Source organism: Ostrinia nubilalis, chromosome 8, assembly GCF_963855985.1.
Source record: "Ostrinia nubilalis chromosome 8, ilOstNubi1.1, whole genome shotgun sequence".
Classification (NCBI taxonomy): domain Eukaryota; kingdom Metazoa; phylum Arthropoda; class Insecta; order Lepidoptera; family Crambidae; genus Ostrinia; species Ostrinia nubilalis.
In genome coordinates, this window is record NC_087095.1 from 10,706,063 (window position 1) to 10,728,521 (window position 22,459).

At 36.1% G+C, this 22,459-nt stretch overlaps 1 protein-coding gene across 4 annotated transcripts in view; it reads right to left on the minus strand.

The window, feature by feature from the left end:
- Positions 1 to 19,461, minus strand: part of LOC135073917 (protein draper) — a 31,571-nt gene extending 12,110 nt beyond the window's left edge. For all 4 annotated transcript variants that reach the window (XR_010257725.1, XR_010257724.1, XM_063968169.1 and 1 more), the window contains exons 1-11: positions 19,261 to 19,461; positions 13,549 to 13,794; positions 12,173 to 12,468; positions 11,320 to 11,566; positions 10,559 to 10,690; positions 9,807 to 9,924; positions 6,884 to 7,095; positions 4,038 to 4,183; positions 2,809 to 2,959; positions 2,337 to 2,443; positions 1,485 to 1,646 (exon numbers count right to left, since the gene is read on the minus strand). Coding sequence is in view for 2 of the 4 variants with exons in the window: in XM_063968169.1 (XP_063824239.1) it covers positions 1,485 to 1,646; positions 2,337 to 2,443; positions 2,809 to 2,959; positions 4,038 to 4,183; positions 6,884 to 7,095; positions 9,807 to 9,924; positions 10,559 to 10,690; positions 11,320 to 11,566; positions 12,173 to 12,468; positions 13,549 to 13,637 (1,660 nt within the window). In the remaining 2 variants the exon portion in view is untranslated. The remainder of the gene's footprint in view (positions 1 to 1,484; positions 1,647 to 2,336; positions 2,444 to 2,808; positions 2,960 to 4,037; positions 4,184 to 6,883; positions 7,096 to 9,806; positions 9,925 to 10,558; positions 10,691 to 11,319; positions 11,567 to 12,172; positions 12,469 to 13,548; positions 13,795 to 19,260) is intronic.
- Between the last annotated feature and the right edge of the window lie 2,998 nt (positions 19,462 to 22,459).

Consider the following 22,459-nt stretch of genomic DNA (forward strand, 5'->3'; position numbering starts at 1 on the left):
ATATAGTAGATTGAATGGAAAATAAAATAAGCTCATGTTTGCAACACAAATATGTAGGATCATTATAGTCAGTCAGACATTTTGCTACGAACGCCTGATCTCTCTATGCCTATTTCTATAATACGGTTCGTACAAGAACCGATACTATGTATTGATAATAAAGTTAACGGGAATTTTATAGTACTTTATTAAGTTTTATTAAAACGGTCTTTGAAAATTCACTTGCAATGAAATATAGATATTTTGATCTAAGAAATATTAAAACTAATAAGGAAACTACTAGGTGTTAACAAGTAACTACAAGAAGATTTAATGAACTAACTCAGTGAAATAATATAGTATTTTTATTGGGAACTTTAACTTTACACTACACCCACAAATAAGTTATTCACATAAACTCTACCATTCTCAAGAGACACTTCCCAAATAGAACTGGTTCCGGCTGAAGAGTCTACGGCAGCGACAATAGCTCTTGTTTTGAATCTGTTAACTTTTTCCAAACTTTCAATTGCCTTAAACAACATTGCGTCTGAATCGGAACGTTCAATATTTTGTGTCCAAGAAATACACTGATTTATTAACACATGATTTGTGGTGTCATTTTTCCATTCAGATATAGTACTAGTTGTAGTTTCTTCTGAGATTTTATTTTTAGGGTTCCGTAAAGACATAATATTACTTTCTCTTCTACCAGTAGAACGATTAGTAGTGCTTCCATTTCCATCGTGGTTTGGATAAATAGCTGCTGTATTAGAGACGTCACACACAGTGTCGAACAATACGAGGTTTCCCAATACATCTGTTATTAAAACACAATACAACTTAATACAGTGCTACAGTACTTTTGTATACGTACCAAGTTTCCTAGGCAGACCTAGACCAAGAAAGGGTGGTTATTTATATTCAACAACATCAAACTACATATTTTTGGGAAATTGAAACCTTAAGCGTCACTGTCAACAGCAGCGTAGCGTAGACGTGTACGCCTATTGTACGCTTGCATAGTATAATATCGCGTACGCAACGCTGCCGCTCCGTCCGCTCAGACACATTGTTTTGTATGTGTCAACGTGAAATTGTGAACTCTGTCAGTTTATAATATAACGCGTTAGATTGCAAACTAACAGTGGGTTAGGTTAGGTTAGATTGTAATTTAACTACGTCAGATTGTAATCTGACGGAATTCACAATTTTACGGTGACATGTGTAAGCTGCAAGCAGGCGTCCACTAAGCATACGCGTCTAGTACGCTACGACAGTGAGGCTTACTGATACTCGTAGCAATTTATAAATATTTTGGTTAAATAGGTTGAGGAATATTATATAAATTGATTTTTACTATCTTATCTTAATCAAGGAAATTAGAAAACCATTTAAAACCAAATTGTACAGTATTTGTGGGCGATTAATATTCGAAAGATAATAATAAAATTCACATATTTTCTATTTCTTAAACAGCGTTTAGTGATAAAATTCATACACACCTCCCCAGCTAGCCTCGCAGATACATTGTCCTGTGACGTGGTCGCAGCCCTTGGAGTTTGAGGAACAGTTGCAGGCGTGGAGACAGCCCTGGCCGAAGAAGCCGGCCGGGCAGCGCCGCTCGCAGCGCGCGCCCTGGTAGCCCGCGCCACACACGCACTCGCCTTTATGACGTGAAGAATATGGGTTAGTATCGTATGGCTATCTAGTCTTTAAATAGACGATTCTGAACCTTACTATAACGTGCTATAACTAAGCTGTAGTTCGACGCACTTTTAAAAGTTATGAGATTTTTAAAGAACCATTTTGACCGATAGATGAACCAGATCTGTTTGGTCTCATATCGAATATTTTTTGTAAAACAAAATGATTGATTGTTTAATTTTAACACAACCTGGCTATCAAAGATTAGCTTAACTTTGAATTTAACGATCAATCAACTTCTGCCCACCTGAAGATTTATTTTATTTACCTATTTTATAAATATAACACAAAGAAATAAAATTATTATTGTCATTTATGTCTATTGTTTACAGGGTAAGTGACTAATTGTATTATTTCCATCCAACAGGAAAACAATTAATTTAAATCTAAATGATTGATCATTTATTTTACAGTAGTCATTGAAATATATTTCGTTATTACATGTATCATTAATTTTTATTACGTAGGTATTACAAACGTAAGTGATTTCTAAGTAGCGTGATATGCGCTTGCGGAAAACCAAACATGATTCCTATATTTACTTACTGAAATCATGGCTCACAATGACAATTTAATTCATTGATAAATAAATTGTTTTAGTATAATAATAAAATAATGATTATATGAAAAATTTGCAAATTTAATCTTACCGTTAATTGGATTGCATGGTGAATCATTTTCACAGTCACAAGGTTGAAGGCACTTCAAGCCAAACCTTTTTCCATCGCATGGACGGTCACATTTCAAACCGTCGAATCTGGAACAAAATGAAAATAGAAAAATAGAAAATCTACTAAACTGCAGGGAATAAGAGCGATATAGAACTAAAACACTGTTTGGGAGGGTAGCACGTCAGCGCAGTTGTCGCCGTACAGCGTTATCGATTTTAAACGATAAGCTCACTTGTCGTCATCGATATGCACAAAAGAAGCACTAACCCTGGCGTGTCGTGCGAGCAGCGAGCGTTGTTGTAACTGTAGCGGCGCTTGTCCCGCCAAGAATGCACGCCACGATAAAATCTTATTCTACATCGATTTTAGATGACAAATTTATTGGTTTATCGTCTAAAATCGACATAATAAGTCCTCAACACCCACTGGTGGTAACAAATGGAGTACTAACCCTGGCGTGCAAGTGCACTCGCCGGTGTCGTGCGAGCAGCTGGCGTTGTTGTGGCAGTCGCATGTATCAGCACAGTTGTCTCCGTACAGAGGGTAGGGACAGCGCTCCTCACAGCGCAACCCGCGGTAGCCCGGCGCACATAGGCACGATCCTGTATGAATGCTTTACTCAGTAAGGTGTCTTATGAAGCGACTATAACTACACTTGCGGATTTTTAATTTATACTATAAAATTATTTATATCTAAACATATTTATTTAATTTGACATATGTCATACTTGCTGGCAACAACACACCGTGTTGTTATTTAGAGATTAATTGGAAGCTAAGCTACGAGTATAACATGTAAGAGCTGCCAGGGTGTTTAAAACTTCAAGGACGACACGATTACGTGTTTGGAAAGCAACATGTTGTCTAAAATTTACAGAATGTTACGATAAGAAATAAATAAATAAAACAAGTAGGTACAAAAAAAAGATGTGATGCTAGATCGGCTGAAACTAGAGTCGATGCTGCTGTTCTTTACATCGAAGAAGTTCCATTGACTTCAACCCTAGTCAACTTTGTTTTGCGGAGTAGGTATCACGATATAAACCTATTTATTGAAATGATTAGCCACGAATACAGCTGAGAGCTGTTCTAACAAATCAGTGAGCCTTTTATGGAAAACATTCATGCGTCAGCGGGTCTAATGTTTGTAACAATTGTTACGCAAATAACCATATTTATGCCTATTGTGGGAATAGAAATCAATATTCATCTGAATACGCATTGTGGTTGGCGACGTAGTCACTGAACTCTTCCAGTTTATTATTATTAAAATACGTCAAAGCTATTACTTAAGTATTTAGGTACTATTCGTTCGCGTACTCCGTTCCCGGATAATCTATCTAAATCTAAAGGTGACTGACTAACTGACATAGTGATCTATCAACGCACAGCCCAAACCACTGGACGAATTGGGCTAAAATTTGGTATGCAGGTAGATGTTATGACGTAGGCATCCGCTAAGAAAGGATTTTACGAAACTCCACTTGTAAGGGGGTAAAACGGGATCCACGCGTACGAAGTCGCGGGCGACCGCTAGTCAGTATATAAGGCCTTATGGCATTATAATGCCATCCGGGCACTCAACGATTAAGGGAGCAATCTATGGGAGTCTGGCTTGTTTTATCTGACACAAGTAAGGGTTGTCACCCGCACAAACGGGGTCTACAATGATCACGTTACCGTTAACAGGTGAGCAGTGGGCGTCGTTCTCGCAGCGGCAAGTGCTTCGGCAGCCCTTGCCGTACGTTAGTAGCGGGCACTGGCGCGAGCACGCTTCGCCGCTCCATCCCGCTGCGCACTCGCACGCGCCGGTCCATGGGTCACACCTGTACATTACCATGATGATTTGAACCTTATTCGATTAACATAAAGACGAACACTACATACTGCCACTATAATTTGAACCTTACCTATAGTCTGGTCTATGAGCACGTAGAATTGGTGCAGTCCTGTTGTCCCCCCTGCTTGGCCCCCCTAGGGGAGCCAACAGGATTTCGAAATCCTGTTGTCCCCCCTGGCTAGGGGAGACAACAGGACTAGATTTTTAATCAATGATTTGAGGACTGTTGTCCCCCCTGGCAAAAATTATTTAAAAGCCATAAAATTTTATAACTTTTAAGTAGGACTGGAGTACCTGAATGAATGCCAAATTGCCAAACTGAATACCTAAACGTATGTCAAATAATAATTAACATTTGGATAACGAAAAAAATATAAGTTCTTGGTACCGGTACTATTTCAGACTATGTATTTCAAAATCTGCTTTACTTGCTTTTGACAGAATCGTTATGAATTATCCCTACTAAATAATATTATAAATGCGAAAGTACTAGTATTATATTATCTGTGGCGAAAGTAACTATCTTTTTTTATAAATAAATATAAACATATAGCGGACAAAGCCGTAGGCAAAAGCTAAGTACCTCTATTATGCTATTCTCATGTATAAAAAATATTATCTAGGTACTGTAAAGTTTATCAAGTGTAAGTAAAAATCCGTTTAGTAGTTTTTACGTGAAAGAGTATCAAACATCCATACTCACAAAGTTCCGCATTTACTTACAACATTAGTAGGTAGGATGCTAAAACTGAATAATTTTAAATCTATACAATATTATAAAGCTGAAGAGTTTGTTTGTTTACTTGAACGCGCTAATCTCAGGAACTATCGGTACGATTTGAAAAATTCTTTCAGTGTTAGATAGCCCATTTATTGAGGAAGGCTATAGGCTATATACTATCACGCTACGAGTAATAGGTGCAGAGCAAAAATGAAAAATGTTGCGAAAACGGATTTTCATGCATACGAAGTCGCGGGCACAGCTAGTTAATCATAATATTCAACAAATTACTTGCTCAGTGACAGTGATTCAACTAGCAGCCGCCCGCGATTTCGTTGTATTATTTTCAATCCTTTAATAAATAAATTCCGTTCTTAGTGGATGTCTACACCCTATAAGGAAACCTACCTGCCAAATTTCAAGTTTGTAAGTGTTAGTACCGGCCGGCACCAATACCTATCAAAATTGTAATTATTACCTTGACAAACGTTTAGGTATTCAGTTTGGCAATTTGGCATTCAGTCAAATACTTCAGTTTTTCATAAATTATGCTATAAAAAATTATGGCATTTAAATATTTTTGCCAGGGGGGACAACAGTCCTCAAATCATTGATTAAAAATCTAGTCCTGTTGTCCCCCCTGGCTAGGGGAGACAACAGGATTTCGAAATCCTGTTGGCTCCCCTAGGGGGGCCAAGCAGGGGGGACAACAGGACTGCACCGGTATGCAATGACCCCAAGCTACCCATCCTTATCGCTCGCGCGTAATAATGTTCCTGTCGCGCTCGCACACTCATTGCGGGCGCTCGTCGCATAGTCGCGACAGCATTATAATTACGCGCGAGCGATAAGTATGGGTAGCTTGGGGTCATTGGACAAAATTCTACGTGCTCACAGACCGGGCTTTAAAGGTATCATAAGGTTGATTTTATCAATGAAAGTTTTTAAAATGTTATGCCCTAAAGTGGATTAAATACTTGGTTGCACCATCTTACTTTAACTATAACACGTCACAAATCTGTCAAACTCCATACAAAAAACACCGGTTATCGTTATATTTACGGTTAAAGTTAGGTGGTGCAACTCAGCCTTAGTTTGTTACTCTTACCTATTGCTTGTGACATCTTTATTAACAAGAATAAAATTTATCAAATCCTTATCTTCATAATTATAATATGTATTATAAAATATACTCTGACCCTTCCGTCAGAGTGAGAAAAGCAAGAAATGTATAAAACTCATAAAAGTAGTGTACGTTTATTCCTTAAGTTTTTGTCATGTTTTCCCTAAAGTGTAGGTATTGAATAAATACAAGGACACAATACACAAAGTAATTGTTTGCTATGGAAAAATGCAATTTAAAAGTGTATTAAGTTTCACTGGTGAATTTAATGTGTCATGAATAATTAGCACTGGTAAATTATGTGTTTATTTTCCCGCATTTTTAACCTCTTGTCATTCGAGTTTATAACAGACATAAATTCGGCTGTTTCAGTTGGTATTCGATGAGTTTCGCCAGCCACTCAATTTGTACCAATTGGTATTACGAGTAAACAGAATTGAAACGCAATTGATATAAATTTGAAGAATCGTGTTTATCATTAGAATACGCAACACATACAGTATGTCAAACAAAAACCATCTCCGATCGGAGAAAAGAGGCGAGATCTTCTAAACTCTCTGTTACAGTTTTATTTCTATGGGGAGGTAAAGGCTTTTAAAGATTTAGATGTTGACATAGAGTTGGTGTTTTTAAGTACCAGAATGGCAGGGCCTCTTTTTAAATCAGATTGATTCTTTTTGGAAACTATAAAGATACTTTGATGCCCGTTTTCACCATCAATTCCTAATTTTTAAGTGACCGCAATGAAAACAAAATTCCTGTTATGTCTTACCTGGATTGGTGGTGAAAACGGGAATTAATACTCAATACTCAATTAATCATTTATAAGTAGATTCACTTACATATCAGTGGTCTCCGGGTTGCACTCGCACTCCTTATCGCACCGTGCGCCCCACTTGCCGTCCTCGCAAGCTCGCACTTGGCAGAACTCGCCCTTCCAGCCCGGTTTGCAAGTGCACGACCCGTTGCGAGGGTTGCACTCGCCGCCATGTTGGCAGGAACAGTTTCCCAGGCAGTCCACGCCGTAGTGACCGAGCGGGCACACGTCACGACACTAGAAGGTTAAATTTACGTTCAAAAGGTTTTTATGCGTGCGATATGTTTGTATTATGTATTAACCAAATCGCCAATTATCCGAATCGGTCCTAAGCGTAATATAAAAATTAAAACCAAGTAATTTTTGATTTTTTTGTTGGAATTCGGATATATTTCAACTGAGCGTTATTGTAGCAGTTCTACAATAACTCCAAGTAGAAATATATCTGTTTGTTAAACTAATTAAAGTTTATTCTATGTGTGACAGTTGGTTTTTCTCTATTACCAGTCTATGTCCGATTATCCGAATTTACCCCGGTCCCAATTAATTCGGATAATCGGCGTTCTACTGTAGTACATAAAATAGAATTCAAATATTGACATTATAAGTGATACTGATATAAGATAGAGAAAGGGGAAGAGAGGGTTCCCTAGAGTTGCAGTACAGATGTGGCATTTTACTGAGCCCTCGCGCGAACTTCTTGAGAGAAAAGCAAGTGCTGTTGCACTGTATTGTTTCATTTACCTACACTGATGCAAGGTTCGCGAACTTAATTAGTTAATAATCTACTGCACATATTACATATTAATAGACGGTTAAAGAAAATGTTTATGAAACAAAATGCTGAACATGACGACGCTTCTTTCCGATTCCTTTTAGAAATGTACCTAATGCTCAAGCGGAAAGACGTCACAGCACTAAAAGGTCATGTTTACATTCCAATTGGTTATCTTTTAGGTATGTTTTAGGCGACACGCAGACGTAGTAACTTTATTTGCAGTAGTAAAGTATTCTTATTCAGTAGATAACTGAAAAATTTCGACAAGCCCCCGCGATGATAGTACAGCTTGATGTTTTTCAACTTTTGAAGAAAGAGAAAATGCCAAAATCTCAGAGAGGGAAAGGAACAACGCCTTGTGGTTCCAGGAGGTGGTTCATTACCTACTTGCATTACAACAATATTGCAAAAACATCGATAGCCAAATCTCGGTATTTTACTCTGCTGCAATAAATACCCCCTGTTTATCGCAGTCTTAAAGATGCTTTGTCGAATTTACATTTCCAGTTGCTGAAACAGCAACTTGCTTGAAATTGCTAAGTCCACATTGCGCCTATTGTCGCCTAAATGTCTCTTTATATTATTAAATCCAAGAGAATTGTGAGAAACTAAAAATCAACGAGCAATGCAAAATCATAATCAAAAATACATTTTTATACAACATTGATTTTCCTTAATAAAAAACTGCTTAAATATTCGCGGTCGAGTTGCATGACTGTGGCATTGAAGATAAGAAAAAATAGTCACTAGATGTAGCAACAACGATCGGTCTGCGCGCTATTTATCTGCCTACGTCCCACGCAATTTTCTCAATGAGGACAAATATTTCATAGAACCGCGGACAACTGCACTGACCTTTGAATTTAAAATCTCATAACTAATTATGCAGTGCCAAATTAATTACCTACGATTACAGTTGCCGCGAATACTCGCTATTATTCGGTATTCGGCATTACTCGACATTTTTTTGATATTCGTCGAATACCGAATAATAGCTAGTATTATTCGGTATTCGGCGAATAGTCGTTTAAAATAAACTTTTAGTGAACAAAAAAACTAATGAGTTAAAAATAATCATATTTTTATTATTTTCCCTAATAAAACAATACACAATATCAATTATTATTTGTAATAGTTATTATGTACATGTGCCTATCATATTATTATATTGAAATTAACCCTCCGTGTACCAGGTGACTAAAAGTTACGTCCCGTACCAGGTGGGGGTATGACATACCCTAATGAACAAAGTGAAAAAAAAATTCATAAATTTTTTTTTTAGGTGGAATTTAATATTGATTATTTACGTATGCTTATTAGGTTTAAGAAAATCTCTGAGCTGAAAATATGTATTTTAACATTTTTATCATAAAAAAAACAAAAAGACAATTTCCGTTGTTCTTGTAATTTGGAATAAGTTTCTTATGTATAAATTTATAATTGGTGCCTCTAATTATGACAACCGTTTTTATTTAAATAAGTACAAGATATTAATGTACTTATAATTTAAAAGTACATTAGAAACGACGACATCGTAAAGGTAGCAGGGAAGCGCTGGACGCAGGCCGCTACCAACCTATCAACATGGAAAGCATTGGGGGAGGCCTATGTTCAGCAGTGGACGTCCTATGGCTGAAATGATGATGATGATGATGAAATTAAAAACTGGAATTACATTTATTTTAATCATCGGTTTTCAATTTACCACAATATTCTGATGAAAGAAAATGAGTATGCTCAATGCATAAAATGGGAGCGTAACAATTTCATAAGTAGGTATGTATAACATGAAACAGATTTCTTTAACTTTATTGTTTTCTTTTCTCACAACCTTAGAAGAAATTAGAAATAATTTTTTTTTTTTTTATGTCGAATAGTAATGTCGAGTTATTCGACTATTCGCCAAAGTGAATGGCGAATAATCGGTATTCGACTATTCGCTATAACCACTATTCGCGGCAACTCTACCTACGATGATAAAAAGAAAATGTAAAATAAAAAAAGATAATCTTTCGGTTTCGCATTGGCAAACGCCAGTCAAAGGAGAATATTTTAAGTTCGGTCAATAACACAAATATCCCAACACCAAAATAAGTAGTAGACTCAAAACTGAAATAAAAAATAATAATAAAAATTAAGAAAAGAGTATTTAGTAGTGTTTGTGGCGTACTTTTTCCCCGGTGTACCCGGCTTCGCACTGGCACACGCCAGTCACGTGGTGGCAGCCCGCACCATTGGCACATTCGCACGTCCGCTCGCACTTCTCGCCCCATCTTCCCGTTGGGCATCTGAAATAGATAACCAAAACGTAATCCTAACTTATTTACCCGTTTCATTAATAAGAAACTCAAACACAAAAATTACTTAGGTGTATTTTATCAAGTTATTTTTAATTTCAATTAACAAATTGTTTTATTAGAAGCTAAATTAAGAAAGCATGCTTATTTACATAATAGATAACTCTAATTGTGTAGTATGTAATTAATATAATGTAATAATTAGTTTGATACACTATTATCATAGGTTACGTTGTACTATTGGCTCTGGGCTATTCAATAATAACAAATAATTCCGCTGTTCTCAAGCATTAACTGTCTCTCTAATGACCTATTGTGATAGTATTGGCGTATGTGCAATGTCCATGAGTGATAGATAGATAATGTTGTAAACATGTTTTAAAACGATAAGATGATAATTAATCATAAACAGTTATTATTTGATAAATATCTGTTACTTGCAAGATTAAAAATTATATAATTTAAGCGACCGAGTACAAAGAGAAATGATACCAATAACTTTAGTTATAATTTTATTAAAATTGACATTACGGATTGTGGCGGTAATGGCGGTTCGTTTATATCGCGATCGTGCCATTGTTGAATAATGACAATGAGTGTATCGTATGTTACTTGTTTTGCTTACTTGTTGGCGCAAACTTCCCCGGTCCAACCGGGAGTGCAGTCGCACTCGCCCGTGAAAAGTTCGCAGGTTCCTTTGTTCTGGCAGCGACAGCCCTGGGGGCAGGGGTCACTGCCTGGGCAATGCTGTTCACATCTACGAAACGATAACAAACCATTAGTACATCGTGTCGAACGTGATTGACTGGGCAAGGGCTTGTACAAAACAAAAATAATGTTCAAGTCTTCTCAAATAGGTACTTTCTGTACATGAAATATTATATGCAATGACAATGAATATTAGTTTGCTGATACACATGGTACCTATTTGATTAATTTACAGTGACATGTTTAGGAAGCTACCACTTTAACAACCTGACAGTAGATCAACTAAATGTTTAATGTGTAGCTATTGTTAAATTGTGTATTTTGCAATCGCATGTAAATATTACAATATTATAATAATTTAATACTGTCTTAATTGTGTATCGAACTGTAGTGCATGTAGGTTAAGCTATAAACTAACGCTCGATTCCCATATTGGAAAGCAGGTAAGAGACCAAAGTACAGTAGATCAAGATCTGAATATTGCTAAAATCTTGGAATAGAAGATCAAATATGGGAATCGGGCGTAAAAGGTATGGTATGGAATGTGTAATATAATTTACAGTCTTGTAATTATAAGTATGCAAGAGTTGAGGAGTGGACAAAAGAATTACGGCTTTCCAATCATATGTAGGAAAAATCAGTGACAGTTGTACATAGTACATAGTATGGCACACTTACAGCGGTCCTGTAAAACCTGGCAAGCAGGTGCATGCCCCAGTGGCAGGGTTACACGTCGCATTGTTTTGGCACTGGCACTTCTGATCGCAGTTGTCTCCGAAAGTGGGCGGGGCGCACGCACGCTCGCACGATCGCCCGCGCCAGCCCGGGGCGCACGCGCATTCGCCCGTCAGCGGCTCGCAGGTACCCCCGTTCAGGCAGTGGCACGAGTTCTGGCAGTTACGACCCCATTTGCCTTCGGGGCAGGCTAAAAACGAAATTGCGTCAAAATAACCTTAGTAAAAGTCTGGTAGTCAGGCATTACAAGCTTCCTAAACCAAAAGACAATCGTTATTGCATGTCGTCTGAAAATAGTGTTTGCGGATCTTGTCATATTAAACCCATGCTACTATCATTATAAAACTTAGTTTTCTGAAACATAAAAAACATCATCCACTTTTGCTTTTCAATGAATCTTTAACAACTTTCACTTTGCAGACACCCTCCCGGAGTAACTCATTCAATTGTCGCACGGATATCGTTTAAGTAGAATTAAGGATCTTGTCTGATCAAAAAATACGGCACACAGGGCTTGCAAATTGTTGTATCAGACTGAAGTAGCAATAATTGTAGTGTGGTATTTCCGTCGCATACTATTTCTAACTTGGTTTCATAACCTAATTCTATTTTTATGTATATCCCCCGCTTTGCAACCATCTGCAAATGATAGCCTAATGTCTACCATTGATATCTCCCGCCGTCTGAAATCAGTTACAGCTTCGATTCCCCTGCGTATCAAGTACAAGTTGGATCTATAAATAAACACAGCTACTTTTAATGATGTTAGCAGTTAAAATACAAGCGGAATACTGACATATATCACAAGCCGGGCCCCCATATCCGTGCTCGCACGCACACGTATTCGGCGCCACACATTTGCCGTGCTCGCACTTCTCTATGCACACCGGCACGCACTGGACTCCATGCTTATCAGGTGCGTAGCCTGAGCAGCACTCTTGCACTGGCCTGTACTTGGGCAGCGTCTCGGTCTTGAATATTTGACGAAACTTAATTGTATACTTCGAACATCGCGGCGGAATGTTCAAACACCACGCGTACTCCTTTACTTGGTAGGGTTGATTCTCAGATACCCGTATTGTCGTTGTGTACCTAAAACAAACTTGACTTTTACTTGAACTCAGATAAAAATAAAGAGGTTTTCTACAATGAATCACTTCAAATCGATTGACGTCACACCAGCATATTGCGCACATTTTTAACAAGTTTGTGCCAAAGAACATTTAACCAACTCGATCGACCTTTAAACCATACCTACATCTTACTTATTGGTAACATTTATCAAAATTGCAATTTTATAAAAAGTTCCAGACAGAACAAAGACAATGCAGAAAGGGAAGTTCGATAAAAGTTAACTGACCCATTGAACAACGAGCCTGATCAGCAGTAATCAGTCACCCCAGCAAGCGTTCAAAAGGCAAATACACAGTAGGTTCATAAAGTAGGTACCCATATTGCTTACTGGACCATATCCATACACCTACTGATTAAGTGATGCAGAACAATGAAACACAATGTCACTGCCAACCATGTAAATAAAAGGATAGGCACAGTCACAGAACAAACTTTACGTTTGCAACATCTTGAAATACGCGGAAGTCCTTATCTTTAACTCAATGGCGAGTATAATGAATTTCTCTTAGTGCATTGTTAAAGTAATTCGGATAAGCGTGAACGATGACCAAGAATTCCGACGTGACTAGTTATAAACATTATTTATCTCTTAATACAAACAATTATCACACGCAATGTTATTTGAGATCGACTAATTTATAGTTAGGAGTTCTTCTTGTTAGTAATAAATACTGCAGTAAGATGCTCTAAGTGTAGTGTGCTCCACTCCAACAGTCGTTAAACTTGGTCCACCGTTTCATATTTTTATACTTTATTGACTGTTAAATTATGTTCTTAGACTACTTAAATCTATTACAATAAAGACTTAGTTTTCAACAAGTCAAAGCATAACATGCATTACTAACGGAAATGGGAAATCCCATTATTACCTGCCATATATTATCGAATTCTTACATGTTTTAGATACCTAATGCCCGTTTTCACCATCAATCCCAAATTTTTAAGTGACCCCTATGGTATGTGTTACCATAGGGGTCACTTAAAATTTAAGGATTGATGGTGAAAACGGGCATAAATCTATTTTATTATAATACTTACAGTTCCTGCCTGGTGCAGACATTTGGTCCTTCGAGGAGTGCGCTCGCCGTAGCCACCAGCAGCAAAACCGTCGCAATTTTTCGCCACATCTCGACTTTTGTTCACGCAATTCTGAACCGAGTCTCCATAACAAATCGTTTGTTTTGGCGCGATTACGTCACAATATGCATTCAAATTAGGTTCCTTGTTTGTTTCGTTGCTTACTGGGTACTGGCTAATGTTCCTGGTAATGTCTAGACGATATGTCTGCAAAGAACAAAGATATTAATTAGTTTATTGCGTTTCAGTTAAAGAGTAGGTAGGACATTATGTATTTTATCCATGTGATGAAAAGATGTATTGAATTTTGATTCAGCATAATTTAGGATTAGAATTCTTGATATTAAATTATTCGATCTGTGACGGATGCGCATCCTCTAAACAGGATAATTTTATAAATTCAACAATGTGAAAGTTCCAAAGTAGGTGTGCAGCAGCACAATTAGTGAGTATTTAATTTTATAATAAATACATAAAATATATTATCTAAAGTATGCTGAAAATAAGGACCTTTCAGAGCAAATATACATGTTGGTGTTCAAGGAGTTGAGTACCAATTATTTCTGGTCTATTTAAACTGCTTCTGCACGCTTGCACAGACATCGAACTAGCTTTCTATTCTTACCTACTTTATCTATATTTCTTCTATTATAGTATTATTTATTTTTAGTCGCATATACCTAATTTAAAGCTGGTTAGTCCTGCTCGACACTAAGTAAATAATCACTAGGTGCCTACGTTTTATGTAGAGGTACCTATGTACTAACTTACCTAAATTACTACATGCTCATGCACACAATAATTCAATGGGAATTATGGATTCGAAAAAAAATCAACATCTGTTTACGAATTCACAACAGGCTACCGTGTCATATTCGTGCCAGGTTCGAGCTCGTTTGGCACTAAAAACGGTTCAATTTCAATGAAGGTCATTGGAAATGCCGTTACTTAACAGTTAGTCAAACAAATCATTGACAAACCTACGCTTTCATCGAAGCACAGAGGTCCATAAATCGAAAACAATATTTGCTGGACGATTTCTTGAGTCAAATTTTTATGGAGTACCGACTAAATAGATGAGTAGGCTAAAATCTTGGTCCAGGGCTAATATGCCTCAAATTTCTGAATAATGACGTAGACTTGCGACAATTAACAGTGGTTTAGGTATTCGTCCAAGGACGTAGGTCCTACCAGGAAGACTACAGCAGTCTTGTTTTTACTACAAAATGTAATATCCATCAACGAGCCAGATGCCCTCAAAATTCGCGAATTCTTCTTAAATCCTTTATGGCGCCATTTATTAGTGCAAACATCGGAATTTGGCACTCTGACAATACGAATCTTAAATGGAAAATGATGTAAGAAATAGTCATTATGCCGCCCAAAAGTAAACAACAAAATTAACTACAAACCACGTGTGTGCAAACAAAATCGTTTATAAGGTCGTTCGTAGGTGTATTAGGGCAATCGAGGTATTGGTATTATAAATGTACTTTAACAGTTTCGGACAGGCATTAGGCAGCATTTTGATATTATATTTAAATTTTATCGGTCTTTAAAATATGTACCTATATGTACCTACGTCGACATGTAGCATAGAAGTAAAGACTACATAAGTAGTTAATCCATTTGCGCATATTTAGCACTATCCATCTATGTTATGAGATAATCCTGAGAATCAAGAGGGACATAATACAGATAGTCTGTATAGAAACTATTAATTCTAGTTACACCACAGTACATTTACTCTTAATGGCATATTATTTGACCATCCTGTTTGTGTAGATCTGTCGGCGTTGGATCAGACAAAAATAATTATAATTTACGCATTTTACATAAACTAGCAATAATTATTCAAATGTTTACTATTACTATTACGCCCTTACTTATTATCAGTTTCCTGAAATGAACTTGAATTACGCTTTTGATAAACAAATAAGTCTGAACGCAGTCTGAATCATCATGACATGATTATTATGTAAGCAGGAATCCAGTGTTGCCAGAAGGTTACTTTTGTAACCTTTTAGGTTACTTTTGAACTGCATTGGTTACTTTTAGGTTACTCTAATGAAAAGGTTACTTTTAGGTGATTTTTCAGAAATTGTAGAATTAACTTTTCAGGTTATTCAGTAAAAAATATCAATAGTGACAATTTTAAAATTATGTCATAAACTGCATTTAAACATGAATTTGATTTATTATTTGTTAAAGAAAATGAGTTTTAGCGAATGTTTTTCGATAATAAAACGCAAATCCATGAAACGGTTTTATACGACCGGTCACTTTTCGGTCTTCATGGAATGGTCAAAATTTCGAATTTAGGTAAACGATTGATGATCAATTGTATTCATTTTCCATCCATGAACAACCTTACACAATCGCTTCGCACCCCCCCCCCCCCCCCCCCCCCCCCCCGTATAAAGGTTACTTTTTATTCAAAAAGGTTACATTTTTTTATATTTCTGGTAATTTCTGACAAGACCTGACTGGCAAAACTGCAGGAATCATCCTCAGAAGACACTAATACCACCACCAACATGTCTCCCAATCCCAATCACAGTAAATCGAACCAGACTGGGCGCTAAGGAAGGTAAAGAGGGCAAGGAGGTGTGCTCCCGACACATCTTGATTGACATTATATTTCTCTTGACGACAAAGTGTACATTATGTCACTATAATCTTAGATTAATAAAATTAATCTAAGACTATAATCATGTAGGTAGTGACTAGTGGGGACACCTACTGCGAGCATGAATGCGTCAAATAAAACCGTCCTCTTGTAGGGATAGATAGGTTAATTCAAATTCTTTATTGTAAGTTTCTAAAATATTTTTGCAGGATTTTAACTGAAGCTTCGGGTTTGGTACGTCGCCGAGTGTACTGACTCAGTACTCTCAGTACATACTGACTGACTACGACGGTTCATTCTCGGAACCCGCAGTTAATCGTCTGGCTGGTGCTGACGACAATAACATGAGCATATGTCACACGCATATTATGCTGGCTTACAACGTGAAATACCAGGGCTGAGGCTGAGCATTGCAATAGAATAGAGATTACAAAGGAGCAGTCTCAGAAAAAAGTGAAAGTGACAACACCACGAGACACGATAAAAGTTGGCACAAACAAAATCGTATCTCTTGTTTCCGTATTTCTTTCGATCTTGTATGCGTATCCTATTAATTATGTAAGCATACAACACCGCAAATAGACTAGGCACTTGTACGTTTGAACTGTCTAATAAATAGGTCAAATAGGTAGGTACTCCTCACAATTCAAGGATATGCCAAGCAATTATCACACTCATACATAAACGAAATGCAAGCGTTGTGAATATTGTCAAAACACCAGAAGCGTTAGTGCTGTGAAGACAAAACAATTGAGGTCGTTAGTTAAACAGGTCACTCTACCAACGTGTGGGCAAATATTCAAGCGCTCGAATCGCATTCGCGTGAAGAAAGTAGAGCGAAGTCTATACTACGCGCGCTTTAGCGCTTATTCATTAATAAATTACTTATAATACAAAGGGCTAGTTTTTTTTTGAGGCCCATAGAAATAACAAAAATCGTGTCAAACTGATTTCTACGCGGGCGTAAGTGCAGACTGAAACTATTAAGAGTTTTACTGGCTAACAAATTGTAATTAAACTTAAATCAACCAAATAAAATATTACCATAAAGTACACATACCTACTCGTTAGGTACACTATTGTTAAGACAAGAGTAACTTCAGAAAATGTGTTGAGCATCTGTTGGCTGAATGGCAAAAGTAGGAAACAAAGATTACTCATAGCTTCTTGGTAAAAATTAGCAACTTTACGTATGTTACAATGTGTGTATGTATAATAATATTTACCTACCTACCAGGGGTTCAATCACCCAATTTAAATATTGTATTTTTACTTAATGAAAGCTAAGGCTGAAAATGAAAGATAGGTAAGTAGCAAGTAGGTAGGAACATTTTTGTATATTCCATTTTCTTCCATAAACTTTGAATTTTTGACTAATTTCAATATAACATTACTACATGTAATATATCATTAGAAAGAAGAGAAGCTAGAGATGTTTTAAGATCATTGGCAATCCATTATCACCATTCATTTTTTTTAAATCGTATTCTAAGTAGAATTTTTTATCTTGGTTTGTACTTTTGTTAAACTTTGGCGGCTCGTAACTAGCTATCCAATCATTATTTGGATATGAAATTTATTTGATTTGACTAAAAACATAATTCACGCGAAAAAAAATTAAAGCAGTTTTTAGGTCAAATTTCGGAAAATAAATAAATGAAAACAAAAAAAGTAGCCCACTTAGGGTCAAATGGGCGAACTTGTATAATATTCTTAAAATGACCTTCTAACCCAAACACCCTGTATAAAAGAAGGTGACTAGAAGATAGGATTCATATCAAAATTTTTGTTGCAAAATCGCTCTATTCCTACTAGGTAGGTACTTGAGAAAAAACAGTATTTAGCTTATTGGGCTATCATTCATGACAACAGAAAAAATATTACTTGTCTAATCTTATCTCTGAGAGCATTGATTGGTATTTTAGCACACACAAGTCAATTAAATCGCTAACACTTAAATAAAAGATATTGTGAAAATGGTCCGATTAACTTCTTAGATTAATTGAAACCATTTCTTATCCAAGAATATTTTATAAACTTTTCTAGTCTCTTAAATTTTAAAACATCAAATTTAAAGTTAACTGACACTATGATGTCCCACCACTGTAATGTAGTAAATAAAGACATTTTGTATTTGTATCCTTGTGCCCACAAAATGTGATGTCACAGTAGTTTCAGAGCCATAGAAGCAAAGTCATGACATTATACAGATAGCAACATGAAAGCTAAATAAAGAGTCACTTAGAATCACTTACACATACTTATACCTTAAACCGACAAAAAAAATGATTTAAAATTAACGAAAATAATAAGTAGGTATTAAGATAGGTGTAGGTTTGAGACGTAAAAACCAATTCCAAAGTTGAAATTCTATTATGCCGCATGGCTTCTGAATAATTATCAAAAAGGTATTGAGGAGCAAAGCATACGTTTATAATAGTATGGAAATTTAAGATTTCCAGAAACAACAAGATTCAGTTGTTCTGTTTGTGTGTACACAGGGAGGGATATGATCGTTTAAATAATACTAAGCAGAAAGATATTTAAACTAAGTAGGCTATCTATACCTAGCTGGATATAATTCTTTGGATTGGCATTGCAATATCTTGCAACTTGCAGATAAGTACATTCTTATTTTTAAATTTTCTCAAGTTATTGGTTGCTTAATTCAAAGATTACAAATCAATTTGATTGTCTTGTCATCACCATCATCAACAGACCTTGAGTGACCCAGATAAAATTCATCGACATTTCAATCATTTTATTGTTTACTTGAGCAATATTATATCTGTAAGTGATCGTAGGCAACAACAAACCAGTTTTGTAACTAAATAGGCAGTTAAATACGCTACCAGTTACACTTCTATAAAGTAACAGCTTGACAGTCATCAAATACATTTTGTTCAGTGCAACATACTGTGGAACTAAAATCTAACTCATAATACTTTTTCGAAGTAAATACTTAATACCTAGAATCTTTTGTTTCTTAATCGCTAGAAGTTAACACTGTCACTACGTACATTTAATGAATCAGATTTACTTACTGCTCCGCTGTGAAGCACTTTTATTTAACACTTCACTTTAGTCCACAATGTTAACGCTCATTAAACGCACAAGCAATTACTAATTATGAAAATAGTTTTTTTTAAATTATTTTACGTATAAATTTAATAAAAACAAAAGCCAAACAGAATTACATCGTCACATCACCAAAACACAAGAGTGATTGATGAATGAATGAATTGGATGGGTTAAATCAAAATGAACCAAGACCAATAAACCAACAGGAAAGAGCTAATGAATGAATGACTCATTCATTTAATAGAAGCCCATTGACGTTGTATACTATGGACAGAGCTATCATTTTAGCGCTCACCAGTTGGCGCCACTGTAGAGTGAGGTCCTGTCACTTGCTAGTAGCGAAGACAGTGGCGCTGGCTGGTGAGCGCTAAAGTGATAGGAGGACCATCGCATTTGCACTCATCAAGATGGCGCCACTGTAGAGTAAGGTCCTGTCAATCGCCAGGGGTGCCAACTGTTAAGTATAAAAACGATAGCCCTCCCCGATTGCGCCAACTTTTGACGTCTCCAATTCATTGGCGCTTCTTCTGCAGTTGCGCTCCGTTTTTCATTCCAGCGAGGTGCAAATTCGGTATCACGGTAAAATTTATGCGCAAAACAGAGTCGAACGAAGCTGGGCGTAAAACGTACATCAAAATTAAGGACGATGTCGAACTTCAAGTGTTGGTTGCACTACTTTTGACTGAAAGTAATAACGTTTACTGTGTTTTGAAGAATTTTCTAATTTTACTCGAAGGAGCAGCTGCTTTCTGTTTACGTCTATGCGTCGTTTCAACTAACTGTCAAAAAACGATATCGCGATACGGATTTGTCAAAACAGCATGTTCGTTCGTCGCACGGTGGATCGAAATGGCATTAAAGTGGACATAGGGATTTTTTCCGGAAAATCGAATTTTAAAAATTGGCAATCGATAGTCCTTTGCTCACTCATCACGACATGTTATATCACATTTTTCTCTAAACCTGATACTTTAGCTTAAAAAAAATAATTTGTGTTTTTTTTGTATGAAACGAGACATAAAGTGCTAATTTTCTCCGAAGACCTGCTAGATCGTGACTTGAAACAACCTAGGTCGGTATAACTACATTATTTATTAATATTCTAAGCTATTTCCAGCTGCTCCAAACCGCAACTTAGCCTGTTAAACGATTCCGAAAAAAATTAAAATTGACTCTTCTTGTAATTGTATTTTAGTTCTTTTTTTTTAGAAAAAGCTTCGATTACGGTACTAGAAAGTGATTTTATCGTTAGGTGACATTGTTATCTATTCTCAGAATCTGTTAAACCCTTTCTTTCCTATCAGCACATGACTTTAAAACAACAATGAAGTTACTCATACCTCGTAAATAACGTGTTTTGCGAATAAGCAGATAATGGTCAGGGGTGGGGGTAAAAAACAGATAAGGATTGTTTATTTGTTTTAAATTTAGTTTGGGCTGTGTAACGTCACCAATAACATTCAACTTTAAATGCGGTTTTTAACACGTAATTACAATGGAAGCTATTGTGAATAATATAGATTTGTTCGTAGTCTTAAAAAATACCTTAAAACCTTTGATGGACAGTGAGGAACTTTATAATCACCTTTAGCAGAAAATGGTACCTTTGTCAGAAGAAAACAGTGTTAAGTTAAAAAAAGTTTGCCGGAATTTTTGTACTAATCTTAATGGACGATGGACAAACTGTCATCTATCTCTTCCCCAATTTTTAAGAAGAAACAGTGATTGCCTTGAATCTCCAATTAACTGAGTCTGGCAACTAGTTTTTGATGAAGACAAAATTGAGGAAAATGTTGGTTCAATTACTGAACCTAGTGAAAAAACAACGTCAAATATAGATGCAATTACCGAAAACATGCCAACTTCTACACTACATGCTTCGACTACTTCCTTTATCCCGAGGAAACCGTTACATAAATTAACTCAGAAACAGAAAAAAAGATGAATTACACGTTACATAAATTAACTCAGAAACAGAACATTTTCCTCAATTTTGTCTTCATCAAAAACTAGTTGCCAGACCCAGTTAATTGGAGATTCAAGCCAATCACTGTTTCTTCTTAAAAATTGGGGAAGAGATAGATGACAGTTTGTCCATCGTCCATTAAGATTAGTACAAAAATTCCGGCAAAACTTTTTTTAACTTAAGAGTGTTTACGCGAAGCGCGGCGTTTCAAGGGGCATCATTGGAAATGATTCGCGCGCGGCGTTTTTTAATAGTTTTCAAATGTTTATGGCAAAACAATAACAACGAATTATATATCGTTTCAAAGTAAATATTTTAAAGAAGATGTTATTTTATTATATTAAGCTATTTTATGTTGAATTAAAGAAGAATAATGGTGTAAAAATCACTTTGATTTTTGGGTATTTCACGTTCTTTGAATTTGTGATTTCTTATTGTAAAATGCTTAAATCTAAGAATTTTCTCAACTAACTATTTGCCTAAGGACCTATGCTATAGGATATAAATGTTTGTTATATCGTTTTCACAGGATTTTTCTAAAAATTTCAGCTTGTAAACTGACGCTAAAGTGGAAATTTGAAAACCTGTGTGGACTTATCTTGATAGAATTCTTAAATACTATACTAATCGAAATATTTTCTCAACTTACTATTTAGACGACGAAATTGCCTAATTATTTATGCCTATAACATATTTGTAATGTAACTGGTTAATGATTGTAACGGGTTGAAAAAGTACTGTTTTTGCGCCAAACGGCGTAAACGCTCTTAACACTGTGTTCTTCTGACAAATGTACCATTTTCTGCTAAAGGTGATTATAAAGTTCCTCACTGTCCATCAAAGGTTTTAAGGTATTTCTTAAGACTACGAACAAATCTATATTATTCACAATAGCTTCCATTGTAATTACATGTTAAAAACCGCATTTAAAGTTGAATGTTATTGGTGACGTTACACAGCCCAAACTAAATTTAAAACAAATAAACAATCCTTATCTGTTTTTTACCCCCACCCCTGACCATTATCTGCTTATTCGCAAAACACGTTATTTACGAGGTATGAGTAACTTCATTGTTGTTTTAAAGTCATGTGCTGATAGGAAAGAAAGGGTTTAACAGATTCTGAGAATAGATAACAATGTCACTTAACGATAAAATCACTTTCTAGTACCGTAATCGAAGCTTTTTCTAAAAAAA